Raw genomic sequence first — 17974 nt, 5'->3', positions numbered from 1 at the left:
ACTGAGCCAGGCAGGTGATCCTGGTAATTGTATTTTATTTATTTATTTATTTATTTATTTATTTATTTATTTATTTATATTTTTTAATGATATAAAATTGAAGAATAACTGTGTAGAACATCTAGAAATAAAAACCAAAATAAGTGACTGACAAATTCCTGGATATTTTAAACAACGTATTATATACAAGAAAAGAAAGAATGAATAAAATGAATGAGAGTTCAGAAAAAATTATCAATACTAAACATCAGAGAGGCAGATAGAATATATGAGAGTTTAAAATTCATGAAAGCAGAGGAATAAGGTCTGAAATATACTTAGGTATTACGAACTACCAATGGAATTTACCACACTAACAGATTAGAGGACAAAACTCATATTATCAACTCAGTAAATATAGAAAAAACATTTGATAAATTTCAAAATCTATTCATGACATAACTAAAAGTAGAATGTCCTTAACCTGATGATAGGTAGATCTCCTACAGAAAGATCTGTCATGAACATCTTCACTGTGAAATGTTAAAAGCTTTTCCTTTGGAATCAGGAACATATAAGGACATATGAAATACTGCTTCTGCTTTGTTTTGTATTGGAGATTCTAGTGCTGTAAAGCAAAACAGAGAAAGAAAAGAGAGGGAGAAGCAGAGGAAAGAAAGAAAGAAGCAGAAAGAAAGAAGAAAAGTCATTATTTTTAGCCATTATAATTCTGTATGAAGAAAATACAGCAGATGAATTATTTGAACTAATGAACATTTAATGAGGTTACTAGACATGTTATCAATACATATACATTAATTATGTTTCTATCTACTAGTAACAAATATAAAAAATTTTTTAAATGCCACTGCAGAGCCCAGAAATAAAGTCACATTTATATGGTTAATTAATCTATAACAAAGGAGGCAAGAATATATGATGAGGAAAAGACAATCTCTCCAATAAATAGTGCTGGGAAAACTGGACAGCTACATGCAATAGAATGGAACCAGGCCATTTTTTAATATCACACAAAAATAAACTTGAGATGAATAAAAACCTAAATATGAGATCTGAAACCACAAAACTCATAGAAAAAAACATAAGCAATAATCTCTTTGACATTGGTCTTAGCAACATTTTTCTAGAAATGTCCCCTCAGGCAAGGGAAACAACAGCAAAAATAAATTGTTAGGACTACCCCAAAATAAAAAGCTTTTGTACAGTGAAGGAAACCATCAACAGCACAAAAAGGCAAACTACTGAATGGGAGAAGATATTTGTAAATGAAATGTCCATAATGGGTTAGTACCCAAAAGCTATAAAGAAGTTATACAACTGAATACCAAAAAAATAATTTGATTAAAAAAATGGGCAGAAGACGTGAGTAGACATTTTCCCAAAGAAGACATGCAGATAGCCAACAGACACATGAGAAGATGCTCAACATCACTAAATGCAAATCAAAACCGCAATGAGATACCACCTTTCATCTCAGAATGGCTAAAATTAAAAAAAGACGAAATAGCATATATTGGTGAAAATGTGAAGAAAAAAAGCACCTTTTTGCACTGTTAGTGGGAATGTAAATTGGTGTAATCGCTGTGGAAAAATAATATGGAAGTTCCTCAAAAAATTAAAAATAGGAACACCATATGATCTAGTAATTCCATTACTGTGTATTTACCCAAAGAAAACGAAAACACTAATTTGAAAAGGTATATGCTCCTTTATGTTTATTGTAGCATTATTTACAATAGTCAAGATATGGAAGCAACCTAAGTGTTGATTGATAGATGAATGGATAAAGAAGACATGACATATATTAATAATATATTAATAGATTATATGTAATATTATGTGGCTGAATAATATTCCAGCTATAAAAAAGAACAAAAACTTGCCATTTGCAACAGCATGGATGGATCTGAAGGATACTGTGCTAAGTGAGATAAGTCAAAGAAAGTCAAATATCATATGATTTCACTTATATGTGAAATCTAAAAAGCAAAACAAATGAACAAACAGATAAAAAGCAGAACAAGACTCATAAATACAGAAAACAAACTGATGGTTGCCAAAGGGGAGGCAGTGGGGGGTGCGTGAAATGGGTGAAGGGCTGTGGGAAATACAGGCTTCCAGTTATGGAATAAATAAGTCATTATTAGCGTAGGGAATATAGTCAATAGTATTATAACAACATTGTGTGGGCACAGATGGTAGCTACACTTGTGGTGAGTATAGCATAATGTGTAGAGTTGTTGAATCACTATATTGTACATCTGAAACTAATGTAACCATGTGTCAACTATACTTCAATTTTTAAAAAGTTTAAAAAATGCCATTGCAAAAGCCAAAAAATATAAAATATATATGGATAAATCTATCAAAAACGTGTGTACAAATGGCAAACTTCTATAGAGAAAATAACAAACTTCAAGAATCAAGTCATTAAGATAAATAGATGTATCATTAGACAAACCGTTGATAGCTCCTTAGAGGACCATGAGTAGTGCATTTATAGATATAACTATGGAACAAATAAGGCATCACACATCAGTAGGAAAAGGATTAATGAGTGGTCCTGGGACAACTGTTAGCCATATAGAAGAAAATACAACCAGTGTCCCTTCCTCACACCTTATAGTATGAAAATCAGGATTAAAATCTAGAATGATTAAAGATACATATGGGAAAGGGAAAACCATATAATGTTAGGATGATAATATGAGAGAATATTTTCAGAACCTACTTGAAGGAAGGGATGACTTTTTTGAAGACACAAAAAGCACTAACCACAATGGAAAAATATGGATAAATTTGACTTCACTAGAAGAATTTATGTCCACGAAAAGACACCATTAGGAAGAAAGACAGGCCAGAGAGCGAGAGAGAGAATATTTGCTTTACATGTAACCAAAGGATTAAAATCCAGAGTACTTAAAGGACTTTTATATCAATTGGGAAAAAAGATAGACAACCTAACAGAAGATTGAGAAAAAGATTTGAAATCACTTCATAAAAGAGAACATCCAAATGGCTGATGAAGAGATGAAAAAGGTGTTAGTGGTATATAACCATACCATTTATTGTTGACCAGTTGTCAAAAGTAGAAATTCTTGTAATGCCAAGTGTTGGTGAGGATACAGAGTAGTAGGAGTTCTCACCCTGCTGGTGTGAGTGCAAATTGAAAATACAAATTAAAAAAACTTTGAAGAATGGTTTATCATTATATAGAAAAGTTGATGATAGGTACAGTTCACATGTTCTAGGCTAGTACTCTGGAGAAGCTCTTGCACACGTCCACGTGGGTACGTGCATTAGAAGGCTCCTACAGCATTGTTGCTACCAGCCTGGCCATGCAAACAACCCAAATGTACGTCAGCCATATTGTAGACACATGTTTTGCAGTATTTCTTGCTGTGGGATATGTGGCCATTCAATGAATGAACTATAGCTTCACAAACAACAGAGATGAGTTTCCAAAAATAGTATTGAGTGAAAGAAGAGAGCCATAATACACATAGTACCATTTGATTATAGAAAGTTCAAAAACTGGCAAAAGTAACCTGTATTTTTTAGGGCTGCCTATGTTAAAATGGAATGAAGAGCAAGGAATTGATGGTCACTAAAATTAGGATAATGGTCCTTCCAAAAGGGGGGAAGGAGTTTGGGGTTTGGAATCACAAAGGGAGGTGTGAGAGAGAGCACCTCTCTCAGGTGCTACTGGGAGAGTGGCAATGATCTTTTTCTTGCTTTGGGTTGTGAATTCATAGATGTTTGAGTCTTTATTCTCCAAATTGTACATATATATTTTTATGTATTCTGATGTATGTATGATATATTATAATAAAAAATAATAAAAAGCAAAGAAATAAGATCTGATCCCATCCTTACAGAGATAACAGTGGAGGAGAAAGACTTTTAAACAGATAATTTCAATGAAATGTGATAAATGCTCTTAAAATAATAATAGCTCACATTTATGAACCATTTCCTATGCACTCGGTACTATTCTAAATGTCTTGTGCATTATTTCGTTTGATTATTTAAAGAAATCTGTGAGGTAGGCACTATTGGCCCTATTTTAAGTACTGGTATGGAAAAGGAGGCACAGAAAGTTTATTTAGAAAGTAAGCAATGGAGCTGGGATTTGAACCCAGGCCTGAATACCTAATTGCTACCTTCCATTTTCTCTTCATTTCTGCTGCAAGACCCCAGAGGCTGGTCAGAAAAGGCTGCACATTTGATCTGGGTTTTATTTTATTTTTTATTTTTTTAAGATTTTATTTATTTATTCGTGAGAGACACAGAGAGGCAGAGGGAGAAGCAGGCTCCATGCAGGGAGCCTGATGTGGGACTTGATCCCAGGACTCCGGGATCACGCCCCAGGCTGAAGGCAGACGCTCAACCACTGAGCCACCCAGGTGCCCCATTGACCTGGGTTTTAAATGCTCAATAGAGAAGGCTTTCTATGAGGTGGGGGGACGACTTCATGGGATGAGAGAGCCTAGCACGTTCAGGGAATTGTGGGGAGGCCCATTTGGCAGACACATAGGATGGATAAAGGTAGTGAAGCAAAACTACACCTGGGATTGTTTTTATTTCTGGGAAGTGTGGGAGAGGTGCGCTCAGGCCTGGTTGGTTGGGAGGCCATGGGGATGAGTGATGTATGTAGGGGGAGGCAAAGGCCTGAATGAAGGTAGGAGAGACAGAGAGGCCAAGGTGGACACATATTGAGGGGGCATTTTTTTAAAAAAAATTGTATTATTTATTTATGATAGTCATACAGAGAGAGAGAGAGAGAGGCAGAGACATAGGCAGAGGGAGAAGCAGGCTCCATGCACCGGGAACCTGATGTGGGATTCGATCCCAGGTCTCCAGGATCACGCCCTGGGCCAAGGGCAGGTGCCAAACCGCTGCGCCACCCAGGGATTCCCTTGAGGAATTTTTAAACTGACGTGATTCAGTGACCACTATGCTGGAAGAAGAGGAAAGAAAACCAACCAATTCAGGAAACATGAAGGAGAGAGCCACTTCAGAAGAAAGGGAACCGTGTCTGGGTATATTTTCCCATGAGCATGTCCTACCCCTGGATTAAGAAAGAAAGGGAAAATCGAAATACCACCACCAATAACAAAGATAGCAGCTATGCAGGACCTCGAAATGGAGAAGAGCCGGGGCGCCTGGGTGGCTCAGGCAGTGAAGCGTCTGCCTTTGGCTGGAGTCATGGTCTCAGGATCCTGGGATCGAGCCCCAAATTGTGCTCCCTGTTCAGCGGAGTCTGCTTCTCCTTCTCCCTCATCCTCTGCCCCTTCCTCTCCACTCGTGCTCTCTCTTTCTCTAATAAATAAATTAAAAATCTTAAAAAAAAAAAAAAACAAGTGGAGCAGAGCCACTAGGACCAGAAGGCATGTGGGCAGTTGACAGCATGTTCTTAGGAATCAGAGGCAGGGAGGCAGATGACATCTCAAGGGCCCAGAGCGTGCAGTAGAGGACTTTGGGAAATGCCGACGCTGAGGCAGGTGGGCCGTCAGGGAGGCCTGGGCCAAACGTGGAGAGTGGTGTTCGGCAAGCCGAGGTGGAGTGGGCCTTCAGAGCAGGAATGGTCCATGGCACTAAGGAGACAGGCAGCCTGCGGGTCCCTGGTGACTGGAGGGCCATCTCAGAAAAGTCAGTGGCGACCCGGTGGTCACCAGCTAAGGAGACATAGAAGTTGAGGCATCCGTATTCCTTCCCGATAAGCCATTGGTGGAGGAAAGGCAGGATGAAATGTGGCTGATGGAGTGCTAGGTTCCATGGAAGGCTCTTGTCTTTGGCTGGAAAAGACTTAAACTGAAAAGAAGGAGTCTGAGGAGAGAAAAAGAGAGAGGCCAAAGAAGTAACTGTTAGAATAAGTTCTCAGAGGAGGAGGGAAGAGGCACGATCCAATACAAAGATTGCAAACTGGTATCTGGAGAGAAAAGGGTGGGTTGGGTGTCTCCAGAGAGGAGGGAAGAAGAGAAAGCTGAATGCAGAATGCAGGTTTGTTGGCAGGTGGGCCCAGCAGGAAGTTGTGGGGCTTTCTCTTTGATGGCCTGTGTTCTCTGCAGGAGATGGGAGGTGCAGACATCGTGGGTGGCAGAGGAGGTTGATGGAGGGAGTGGTGGGTAAAAAGTATGAAATGGCATTCAGGGCTCAGATGAGTTTGGAAACCATGCATGTGTAGGCCCAAGCATCCCTACAAGTGTGTGTGTGGGAGCATAGAAGGCTGAGGGTGTGCAGAGGACAGTTTTTTATTAGCTTGTGTATCCTCCACTTTACCAGGGAAATGTGTTGGTTGGAATCTCAAGGCTATAATCTTTGCCTTAAGATTATCTATCAGGGACAACTCACAGGCAGAAAATATTTGTTAACCACATATCTGATAAGAGCCCAGGATCCTGAATATATAAAGAACTCTTATAACTCAACAATATAAGGACAAACAACCCAGTTTAAAAACAGGCAAAGGATTTAGATAGATATTTCTTTAAAGAATATGTGCAAATGGCCAACAAGCACATATGAAAATGCTCAACATCATCAGTCATGAAGGAAGTGCACATCAAAACCACAATGAGATACCCCTGCACACTCACGAGGATGGCCGTAATCAAAAAGACAGACAATAACGGACACGTGTCATCAAGGATGTGGGGAAATTCGTCCATTGTGGGTGAGATTGTAAAAATGGGGAGCCACTTTGGAAAGCAGTTTGGCAGTTCCTCCAAATGTTAAACATAGGGTTATCGTAGGTGCCGGCAATTCCGCTCCTAGCTACATACCCAAGAGAACCGAACACAAAATTTTGCTCACAAAATGTTCACAGCAGCATTATTCCCCATAGCTGGGAAGCCGAGGCGATCCAAATGTCTTTCAACTGATGGATAGATAAACAAATGTGGTATAGCCACCCAGTGGAGTGTTATTTAGACCCAGAAAGGAATGAAGTACCGATCGATACACACTGCATCACAGACGAATCTTACAGACACAATGCTAAGTAAAGGAAGCCAGACACCACAGGCCATATATTGTGCGACTCTGTTAATATAAAATGTCCAGAGTAAGCAACTCCCTGGAGACAGAGAGTGGGTTAGTGGAAGTCAAGAGCTGGAGGGAGGGGGTGCGCACAAAAGGCGGGATGACGGCTGCTGGGTGCAGAATTTCTTTTTGGAGTGATGAAAAATATCCTGGAATTAGTCATGAGGGCTGCACGACTTGGTGAATACACTGAAAGCCCCTGCACTGTATACTTGCAAAGGTCGGACTCTGTGGTTTGTGAATGATATCTCAATTTTTAAAAAATCTGTCAGGATTATAATTTGTTTGTTTGCTTTTTAGGCAAATAAATGCCCCTCCCAATTATGAAAATGCGGAGCAAGCAAGCCCCGTATTCTAGGAGCAGAATGTAGCAAGCCCTCTGTTTTTATTTTTTTATTCTTTACTTTTATCTGCTTATTTTTCATTTGTTTTTATTGAAGTTCAATTCGCCAACGTGACACCAGTGTAACACCCAGTGCTCATCCCATCAAGTGCCCTCCTCAGGGCCCATCACCCAGTTACCCCAATCCCCCACCCACGTGTTTTTAAAGAGGCTTGGCAAGACCTTCTCTACCCGTGTGGGCAGAGCCAGCCCTACAGGGAAGATGGTCCAACAGGTCAGACAGCAGAAGTCTGGGAGTAAAAGGACAAACCCTCCTTTCCCTCAGCAGTCCTGGGTTAGGAGGCGCACTGGGGATCACACAGGGTGATCATGTATGTATATTAGTGGCTTGGGTGGGGGCCTCTCCACCGAAAGACTGGCCTCTTAAAGAAGTCACTCACTATTTCCCCAAATAGATGAATGAGCAGCAGGAACCAGTACATAAGCTATGAGATACGTAGGCAACACTCAACTTTTGTGAATTGAGTGGGTGTTGGAACTGTTATAACCATTACTTTGCTTGTTCCACTGTGTGATTCTTATTTTTCAGGATAGGAAGACGCCTTGTCTTGTGGTCCACAAGCGCTGGCATATTTTTCTTTGGCATAGCAGCGGCGTTCTCGTTTGATTATTACAGCTTCATGGTCGCACGCTTTCTTCTTGCCATGGTGAGTTGTGTGTGTGCTTTTCAAAGACCTCATTAATTCGGCTGCAGTGTTTTCACGTCGAGCCCGACTGTCTTAGTTTGGGTCATGTGGCATGTGGTGAGAGCGATCAAGGACTAATCTTTGTTCATTCCACTGAGAAGTCTTTTTTGTGGGATAGTGGCGCCCTGTGTTTACAGTGAAGCTCATTAAAATGAAAAATGGTTGCTTACGAGGCAGAGACCTTTTGTTTGACCCCATGCCTGGCACATGATCCGCATTCCCCAATTACTGAGGCGTCATTTCATTTCTGAGCAATTACAGTGGCCTAGTCAGACCCTGTATGCACGAGCCCAACAGATGCTTAAGGTGTGTTGTTAAGAGAGTCGTCTGTGTAGTGTGCAGCAGGAAAGAGAACAAGAAGGCATCAGGCTTTTCTGTTATGAGGAACAGGGACATGTAGGGAAAGGGCATGGGTTTGAGTACCAGCTTTGCCATATTTTGGCTTTTTAGCTGTGTGGCCTTGGGCAAACAGGTAGTCCTCTTTGAGCCTTAGTTTCTAAGCTGTAAACTGCAGGAAGTACTACATGCTTCACTGGGTTATTATCAGGACCCAGGGAAATTACAGTTAGTATCCACGGTAGGGCACCTGACGTGACATTGGCAGTCATTCTGGTGGGGACTGTCATCAGAAGTGGACCAGCCAGGGAGGAAGCGTCCCTACACTCAGTGAGGCTTTCAGATAGGCTCCAGACTGCCAGAGGCCAGCCGCAGTGAATCTGTTTGGAGGTCACTGGTCAAGGGTAGTGGAGTGAGGTTTCTGTCTGTGGGAGGAGCTTGTGACCTAGCTGAACGGGCTGGCATGTGTCCCCTCTCACCAGGATGTATGAGCCAAGATTCCAGGGAGAAGCCAAGGACTGCGAGCTCAGAAGGTATCCTAGCACTCACAGGCTGGACAGGGTTCCTAGGCAGCCACGCAAATGGCCAAGGATAGGGATGATGCATAAAAAGAAAAAAAAATTAGGAGAATTAGGAGGTGCAGGACCTTAAAAAAAAAGTAATTATCTATATTTAGAAATGTAAAGAGTTTTTAAATACAAAAGATAACAAGCGGCGGTCTGTCTCCACTGAGGATGGAATAAGAGGAAATGGCTCTGTGACTGCAGAGTGAGATTTGATGAGACCCTTGGTGGGAATGATGGTTCACCAGAGGCACAGGTACGGAGAGGGTGCGAAGACTTAAGAGGATAAATTCTGAAAATATCTGTTTCGGTCTTGCAAATACCATGTGTTTATTTTCAGACCTGAGAAAATGAGACGTCCACTCATTGAACGCATTTGTCAATGTAGCTTAATTGTCTGTGGCTCTTGTCTTTGATTTTCCTGAGAAATGTGGCTGCGGTTGAACTCTGAGTAGGGAAGATGCAGGCCGGCTCATTTGCTCAACACATTTATTGATCTGCCTGCAGATCGTAATGCTAAGTAATCCAGACCAGACTGTTTCAATGACCCTACAGTGTAGTGGGAAAGTCAAAACACTGATGGGCCATCTTCAAAAATACAATGTTGACAGTGGAGGTGTGACAGTGGGGGGAGGGGGGGGAGCGAGCGGATCTTAAGTTGAGAGGGTGGGGAGTCTGGAGAGTCAGGGGCCTTTTAGTCCTGAGGGGTGGGTAAGGCAAGAATATTCCAGGCAGAGGCAGCAAGTAAGATGAGAAGGCCCTACGGTGAGAAGGAATTGGAGGTCTGGGTGTCTGGAGACTAGAGAGGAGGTGAAATAACCTTGCTGAGGCTGATGGGGAGAGGGATGACCAACCGGGGCCTTGGAGGATGATCACAAGTTTCCTTGATTTCCTCGAGGCAATGGGAATCTCCTGCAGGGGTTCAGGCGGGCCCAAGTGGCTGTTTCGGCTGCTGTGGGGCGGAGGGCTGAGGGTAGATGTGAAGAGCAGGACGTTATCAGTAGAAGTGATGGGTGTGAATGGATCCAGGGAGTGTTTTGGAATTATATAGTTGGGTTAATCCTTTGTTCAAAAGGATTGTTTGAACCCAGTGACAGAAGTAACCTAGAGGGAGTAGGAGTGGATTCAGAAAGCACCTGGAAAAAACCTGCCAGGGACTGATGTCACTGCTTAACTTAATGGGGGAAATTTGTGCTATTTGATGTCTGTCACCATCCTTGTGTACTGTAAGAGCAGTAAACATTCACCAAACAACCAGATTCTTGGGTGTGGGAGTTCTCCTTATCAGGGTTCATTTTCTGAGTCTTGCAATTACAAGGCCATATGGAGAAATGAAAGGCGTTGTCACAAAAGTATTGGGCTGAACATTAGCGCAGTAGGCCCCACCCCGCACATCCCTGCTTACCACTAGAGTCATTCTCTCTGTCACAGGAAATTGCTGGTAGGCCAGCTTCTTTCTGACTTTCTGATGCGAGGTGAAATTGCAGGCCTTACAAAAGATGTTTGACTATAAAAGGTCTTTGAAAGCAATGGGGAAAACTAAATCCTACCCAAATCCCTTGGCCAACTGGGATGTGGCAAAGGTAGACCAGTTAACTTTTAAAGAAATTAACATCCACAAGGATAATGACCTGATGAGTCTCCAGAAGAGTGTGATTTGAATATCAAAGGATTAAGAGAGGCCTTTGGCTCTTGAATAATTTTGCAAAAATTAACTTTATGATGTGTGTTATAAAAGTCAAATGTGAAATAATCTTATAGGAAAAATACTAATCCTTTCATCATTGCCCCCCACACACACACCAAAACCCATTATTTGATTCATTCTTTGTTTATTCCCAGAACGATCACATATTGCTATTAAATTTTGTTAAAGAATAGGCTTATTTTCAAAATCAAGTTGATTTTCCCCAATTCAAAAAATTGTGGTAAAGTACACATAAAATTTACCATCTTAACCATTTTTAAGTCTACCTTTCAGTGATATTAAGTACATTCATATTGTTGTGCAACTATACCCAGCATCCATCTCCAGAACTCTTTTCATTTTGCAAAACTGAAACTCTATACCCACTAAACAGCAAACCTCCTTTCCTCTTCCCCCAGCCCCTGGCCACCACATTCTACATCCTATCTCTATGATTTCAGCTACACTATGTACCTCATATAAGTGGAATCATACAGTATTTTATCTTTTTGTTATGGGCTTATTTCACTTCGAGTAATGGCCTTAAAGCGCATGCATGTTGTAGCATGTGCCAGACTTTCCTTCCTTTTTTAAGGCTGAATAATATCCATTGTATGTGTAGACCACTCCTCTATCCATCTGTGCATGGATGCTTGTGTTGCTTCTGCATTTTAGCCATTGTGAATAATGCTGTTACACACATGGGTGTACAAATATTTCTTTGAGATCTCACTTTCAGTTATTTCGGGTCTATATCCAAAGTGAGACTGCTGGATCATATGGGAATTCTATTTTTAGTTTTCTGGGGAAATCCCCGTGTGGTTTCCCATAGCACCTGTACCATTTTATATTCCCACCAATAGTGCTCAAAAGTTCCAGTTTCTCCATATCTCGGTCAACGTTTGTTATCTTCTGTTGTTGTTTTTTTTTTTAATAGTAACTATCCTAAAGGCCATGAGGTGGTATCTCATCGTGGCTTTGATTTGCGTTTCCCTAATGGTCAGGAATGTTGAGCATCGTTTCTTTGGTTATTGGCCATTCGTATATCTTTTTGGAAAAATCCAAATCCTTCGCTTATTTTGAATTGGATTGTTTGTTTTATTGTTGAATTTTAGGAGTCTTCAGTCTATCCTGCATATTAATTTCTTAACAGATATATGATTTATAAATATCTCATTCCGTAGGTTGCCTTTTCACTCTGTTGGTGGTGTCCTTTGATGCACAGAAGTTTCTAATTTTCATGAAGCCCAATTTATTTTCTCTTTTGTTGCCTGTTAAAATAAAGTTTCAATCAAATCTTTTTCTTCCCACTAGTTACCATAATTTTTGGTTCCCATTTAACAATTTAGGACTTAATGATAAGGACCTCTTATATGTAGATAAATTTGCATGCATGTTTATATTTATGTTAAGTGAGAAATAAATTCACACTATAGAGGGATACTTACGATCCTCTATAAGAAAAGGCAGTGTCTAACATATATCATTCATATCCTCTCGTTTATATCATACATAACCTCTCAAGTGTGAGCCATTTGGGGTGGCAAGGGTGGAGGGAGGATGAAAAGAACCATTGAAAGAAGAAGGATGGATTGGAATCAACATGATTTTATCAATGTGGTATGGGTTTCAGAAAACAATTGTCGTCATTTTCTTTCTTGCCTGTGTGTGATATGCAGAGAGATCAGACCCCTTAGCAGTTATAAATGTGACCTTAAATCTGGACCACCCTCCCTGCTTTGTTTTTCAGTCTGGAAGTGGCTATCTCGTGGTGGTGTTTGTCTATGTGACGGAATTTATTGGCATGAAGGCTCGGACGTGGGCATGCATCCAGATGCATTCCTTTTTTGCAATTGGAACAATGGTGGTGGCTTTGACAGGCTACTTTGTCAGGACCTGGTGGATCTATCAGATAGTCCTCTCCACAGTGACTATCCCTTTTGTTCTGTGCTGTTGGATACTCCCAGAGACACCTTTTTGGCTTCTCTCAGAGGGAAGATATGAAGAAGCGCAAAAAGTAGTTGATACGATTGCCAAGTGGAATAGGGCCAGCTCCTGTAAACTGTCAGAACTTTTGTCACTGGATCTAAATGATCCTGTTGGTAATGAACCCCTTGAAGTTAAGAAGCACAACCTATTAGATCTGTTTTGTGACTGGAATGTTGGAACGAGGACACTTACTGTTTGGCTGATTTGGTTCACGGGGTGTTTGGGATTCTACTTCTTCTCCTTGAATTCTGTTAATTTAGGAGGCAATGAATATTTAAACCTCTTCCTCATGGGTAAGTAGTTAAATTATATTTAAGTGTAGCAATGAACTGATGTTTCTACCATGTTTTTAGTGTGCTTTTATTGTCTTTTCTCTACCAGGAACAATACTGCCCACTGTATTATTATGGCCTCTTTTAGTGTTATTAGACTGGAATGCCAGGTATATATATATATATGTGTGTATATATATATATGTATATATATATTTTTTTAAACAATGCAAACAGTCAGAAGAATTTAGTCCCTCTTTCCTTTTCTGCCTCTGCTCCTTGCTTGCTTCCTTCCTATAAGCCCACCCCCCTCTCAGAACTCTCTTTGAGAGGTGACGTCTTTAACATCTGGCTTGTGCTCTTTTATATCTCTTTCGACACATTTCCATACATTTGTGCAGATCAAGAGATCATTCCCTACCTGTTGTTCTTCGTAGGTGGTTTTCCTTTTAAGACTTAATGTGTCTTGGAGATCTTCTGGTATCTTTCTACCTTCAAAAGTGCTGAATTTAGAAATTTCAGTGAAGAAAATCACTTAAATACATGCAACTCTAATTTCGTTGTCATGCTCCTTCCATTCTAGTAGCAGGTTAAAATGGCTCGAGAGATTGCTGTGACATCTTGAGGCATGACTCCGAGGGCCGTCCAAATTCACACCCAACATGAGAGGAATATTAGAAATCTGTATTTGTCCATCTAGTTGCAACTCCTGGCTATTTTCACAAAGGCTGCCTGCACTTGCTATTATCCTCAGAAAATCTTGCTTTTACATTTTTACACATAGGTATCATCCCTTCTCATTGGAGTGCTCTGATGACACATCTGTTTTTGTTCATGATAGCTCAGCAGGAATTATGAGAGAAGTCATTTTAAGGGGGAAAAAACCCACCTTTATTCTCTTGGGCAAACCAGCAAGTTTGCAGACTGAGTCCGTCTTGGCTTCAAACATTCTGTATGTCAGTTTGAGAAATGATGCAGCGTTCCTAGAACAGAGCAGCAAGTGGCGGGAGGACCCAGTGGGGTGCGGTGTGACACGGGGAAGCTTAGGGAAGCTGGAGCTTTAGATCTTTATGATATAGTTTCTTAGTTTTAATGGACATATACATTCTCAAGAAACTGGGACATCTCATAAGTATAACAATGTTTCTAAGATAAATATACATGGTTTTTTATATTCTCTATTGTCTTGGATTTTTCATGCTGTTGCCCTTCCCAGAAGTCCTCTTACTGACAGGAGCTTCGTGTCAACATTTCTATGCTGTGAAATTTTTGAACGAGTTTTTATCTCCTGAGATGGGTTGGGGCTGGTGGGGATTTCAGCTCAGGTGTTGGGCTACTCGCAGGTGATAAATGCTTCAGTAGCTTCAAGACAGACCCTTGGGGGTTATGTGGGGTTAGGAGCCGAACTGGGTCTGAGCAATGGGAGAGGTTGTGTATTACAGAGTGAAGAAAGTAAATGGCAGATTGTCCTAACCCCAGGAGGCTTGCTCGTTGCTCGCACCATTTATATCTCAGACACAGTCAAACCAAAAACTAGATGTAGTATCCGTATCCTGAAGTGACAGCTCCAGAAAAACCAGGGTAGGATACTTTAAATCACTCTTCAGACATTTCACAGTTGCTGCCCCACTTTGCTAGACTCTGGGAAGTTGGCTGGTGGCCCAGGACCCAGTCCTGAGGCGAGGAAGGAGGGAGGGAGACTGCAGCAAAGGAGTCTTGGCTCCTGAAGACCTTGCTTCTAGTCCCTGAGCTGTGACTTACTCATTTGGCTCAAAGTATTTAATTCCTGTGGTGAAGTGGGGACACTAAGCCAGGCCTGCTCCCATATGGCTCTTTTGAGGGTCATGATCTTACTTGACCTTGAAAAGTGCTTGATAAGCTCTTTAAAAAAGTAGAGTAAGAGGTATACAAACCCATCTGGCCTGAAAGCCTGGGCCTTACCGCAGGGCCCGTGGAAGGGAGCGTTTCCTTCAGAGCCGAGTCTTCTCCAGGCCAATGAAAGGAAGAGGGACCAGCTCTCGGAGGTGGCTCAGGATGTTAATCTTTGCCTTGGCCTGAGCCACTTTTATTTTTTTTGAGCAGCAGCAGCAGCTGAGTTTGATTTCTGATGTACTACTGAGAACGTTCCCTCGGAGTATATGTATCTACCCCGATGATGTGTTCCGAAGCTGGGGGAGACATAGACGCGGGCCTGCCTCTCCAGGGGCTTGCAACGTCCTGCAGTTGGGTGGACAAGGGCACGTCACTCCTGAGCGGCGTGGTGGGTTGCATCCTGAGATTAGGCAAGCAGCAGAGGGAGGGAAGAACTTGAAGACTGAATTACGTGCAAGATCTAGGCTGCTGAAGAATGGCAGCTTCCTGAAGGAGACCGTTGGGGTTGCTCGCTTGGGCACAGGATCTTCATGCTTGTTCCTATTTCATTCTGGCTGGTAGATAGACATAGAGCTTTCTGGCTCTGGATCTCAGATTCAAAAACTTTGGTTTTTCAAGAGAAGAGCTTTTAAGATGCAGCTCTTTACTTTTGTGGTGGGGCAGTAAAAAGAGGCTCAAGGAAGTTTACGTCCTGTAGGGGACTTGTGTTAGATTTTAAAAAAATATATATTTTATTTATTTATTCATGAGAGACACAGAGGAAGAGGCAGAGACACAGGCACAGGGAGAAGCAGGCTCCCTGCAATGAGTCTGATGAGGGACTCGATCCTCAATCCCAGGTCACACCCTGAGCCAAAGGCAGACGCTCAACCACTGAGCCACCCTGGTGCCCCTCATGTTGGATTTTTAAATGTTTGCTTTTATTTATTTGTTTTTTTAAGATTTTATTTGTTTATTCATGAGAGACACACAGACAGAGAGGGACAGAGACATGGGCAGAGGGAGAAGCAGGCTCCATGCAGGGAGCCCGATGTGGGACTCGATCCTGGGACCCCAGGATCATGCCCTGAGCTGAAGGCAAGCTCTCAACCGCTGGGCCCCCCAGGAGTCCCAAATGTTTACTTTTACATTTAAATATTTTTTTCTTTATTTATTTATGATAGTCACACACACACACACACACACACACACACACACACACACACACAGAGAGAGGCAGAGACACAGGCAGAGGGAGAAACAGGCTCCATGCACCGGGAGCCCGACGTGGGATTCGATCCCGGGTCTCCAGGATCGCGCCCTGGGCCAAAGACAGGCGCCAAAGCACTGCGCCACCCAGGGATCCCCTACTTTTAGATTTAAAATCCATCACGCCTTATCATTAGTTTGTCTACCTAGCCCACACTGATTTTCTACTTTAGTTCCTAAACTTTGAAATCACTCATCTAGAATTTTCCCTAGTTCTGTCAAGTGTGAGAAATCAAAGGTCAGAAATTATCCACTGGTCGTCTGTGAATTTACTGATGTATTCATCTGACAGGCCTGTCCTCTGGGCCCCCTGTGCGTGTCCTGGGGCACTTCCAGCCTAGTGGGGGGCAAGGTTCCTAGGGCAGGTGACGAGTGCCAGGCGGATTGCAGGACTGTCTGTGTACTTCACAGGACACATCCTCCTCCCTACAGGGAGTTTAAAAGGGGGCAGAGCTTGCAGGGCAGTCATTGGGTAGCTCTGAGGGGCTCCTGGGAGTGGGGAGAGGGCTGATCATCCCTTTTGGGTGGTGGGTTAGAAGGCGAGGTCCTGTCGCGCAGTTGGTTGCCGTGGCTTATCGAGGGCCCTTTCACTCAATGACAGGTGCAGTGGAAATTCCTGCCTACATCTTCATGTGCCTGGGGATGGACCGTATAGGGAGAAGAAGCATTCTGGCCTTCGCCCTTATCTCAGGTGCACTGTTCTGTGGTGTGGTTATGGTGATCCCCAAGGTGAGTTATTTTTATGTCTAATTTAGGGCGTGGTCAGTTACACTAGGACAGCAGATATGAAGATCAATTCAGACATACAGAGTATATACATAATATTTTTAAATGTGTTCTTTTAAAAACCATCCTTTCTCTGTTGTGTAAGTATTATATGTTCATGGAAAAAAAGATTAAGGAAAAAAATGTTTAAAAAAAAAAAAAAAGCACCCGTAATCTCACTTCCCAGAGATGGCCAGTGTTGTATTTTGTAAACACAGAGGTCCCAAAGGAGGACAGTTGATCACCTCTTCCAGTGATTATTGTAATCTTAAACGTTCATTCATTCAACAAATATGTATCCAGCATCTGTCAGGTGGCAGGTGGCGTTCTAGGTGCTGAAGACTCACAGTGAATCAAGTTTCTATAAGTATGAAGAAAACCAGAACAGGAAAAGCGATGGAGAATGCGTGTGTGTGTGTGTGTGTGTGTGTGTGTGACACGTGTGTTTGTTTGCTTTATCCAGGGTGATCGAGGATGGTGTGCCTCCCAGAGAAGGTGACAGTGGATTAGAAACCTGAAAGAGGGAGGGAGCCATAGAGATATCTGAAGGACGCAATGAGTTCTATCTTCAGGACTGTTTCAGTTTAAGTAGTCTTGTCTTTCATTGCAGTAGATGAGTAGTTTCCAATTTCTGGTATGCCTAAATCCCTCAAGGAACTTGTTCTTAAGAATGCAGTTTCCTACTGAGAAACGATGTCATAAACTACTGAAAGCACCCTCCCATTCCTATATTTGGGCAAACACCATCCCCTAGAATAACTCTTGCATCCAGTAAGTGCTTCTCCACACCCGCCCCCCCAAATGTTATCAGAACCTGTGTTTTTCATTCTTGATTTGGAAAATGTGGTCTTGGTAACTACACTTTAAAATACTTTCTATCATTTTCTCTAGGATTATAAGATTGTTCAGCAATAGTATCTCAACATTTAGAGCCAAGGCATTTAAGATTTTACATGTTGTTTGAAATTTACTTTAAGTTAACCAGTGACTTCTTTTTATAGTACCATTTCACTTAATTCTCAAGGTTGGTGAATCAAATGTTTTATGTCGCTGAAATTTCCAGAGGATTGATATACAACTATATGCAGGCAGTAAAACTACTCGGGACC

The 17974-nt window shown here is 41.8% G+C and overlaps 1 protein-coding gene across 4 annotated transcripts in view; it reads left to right on the top strand.

Annotated features, from left to right (window-relative positions):
- SLC22A16 (solute carrier family 22 member 16) overlaps positions 1–17974 on the top strand; it is a 41200-nt gene that overhangs the window by 15921 nt on the left and 7305 nt on the right. For all 4 annotated transcript variants that reach the window (XM_055330567.1, XM_055330566.1, XM_055330565.1 and 1 more), the window contains exons 3-5: positions 7977–8094; positions 12470–13001; positions 16702–16829. In XM_055330567.1, the coding sequence (XP_055186542.1) occupies positions 7977–8094; positions 12470–13001; positions 16702–16829 (778 nt within the window). The remainder of the gene's footprint in view (positions 1–7976; positions 8095–12469; positions 13002–16701; positions 16830–17974) is intronic.

The sequence above is a fragment of the Nyctereutes procyonoides genome, unplaced genomic scaffold (genome assembly GCF_905146905.1).
Source record: "Nyctereutes procyonoides isolate TBG_1078 unplaced genomic scaffold, NYPRO_anot_genome, whole genome shotgun sequence".
NCBI lineage: Eukaryota > Metazoa > Chordata > Mammalia > Carnivora > Canidae > Nyctereutes > Nyctereutes procyonoides.
This window is presented reverse-complemented; position numbering and strand designations above follow the sequence as displayed.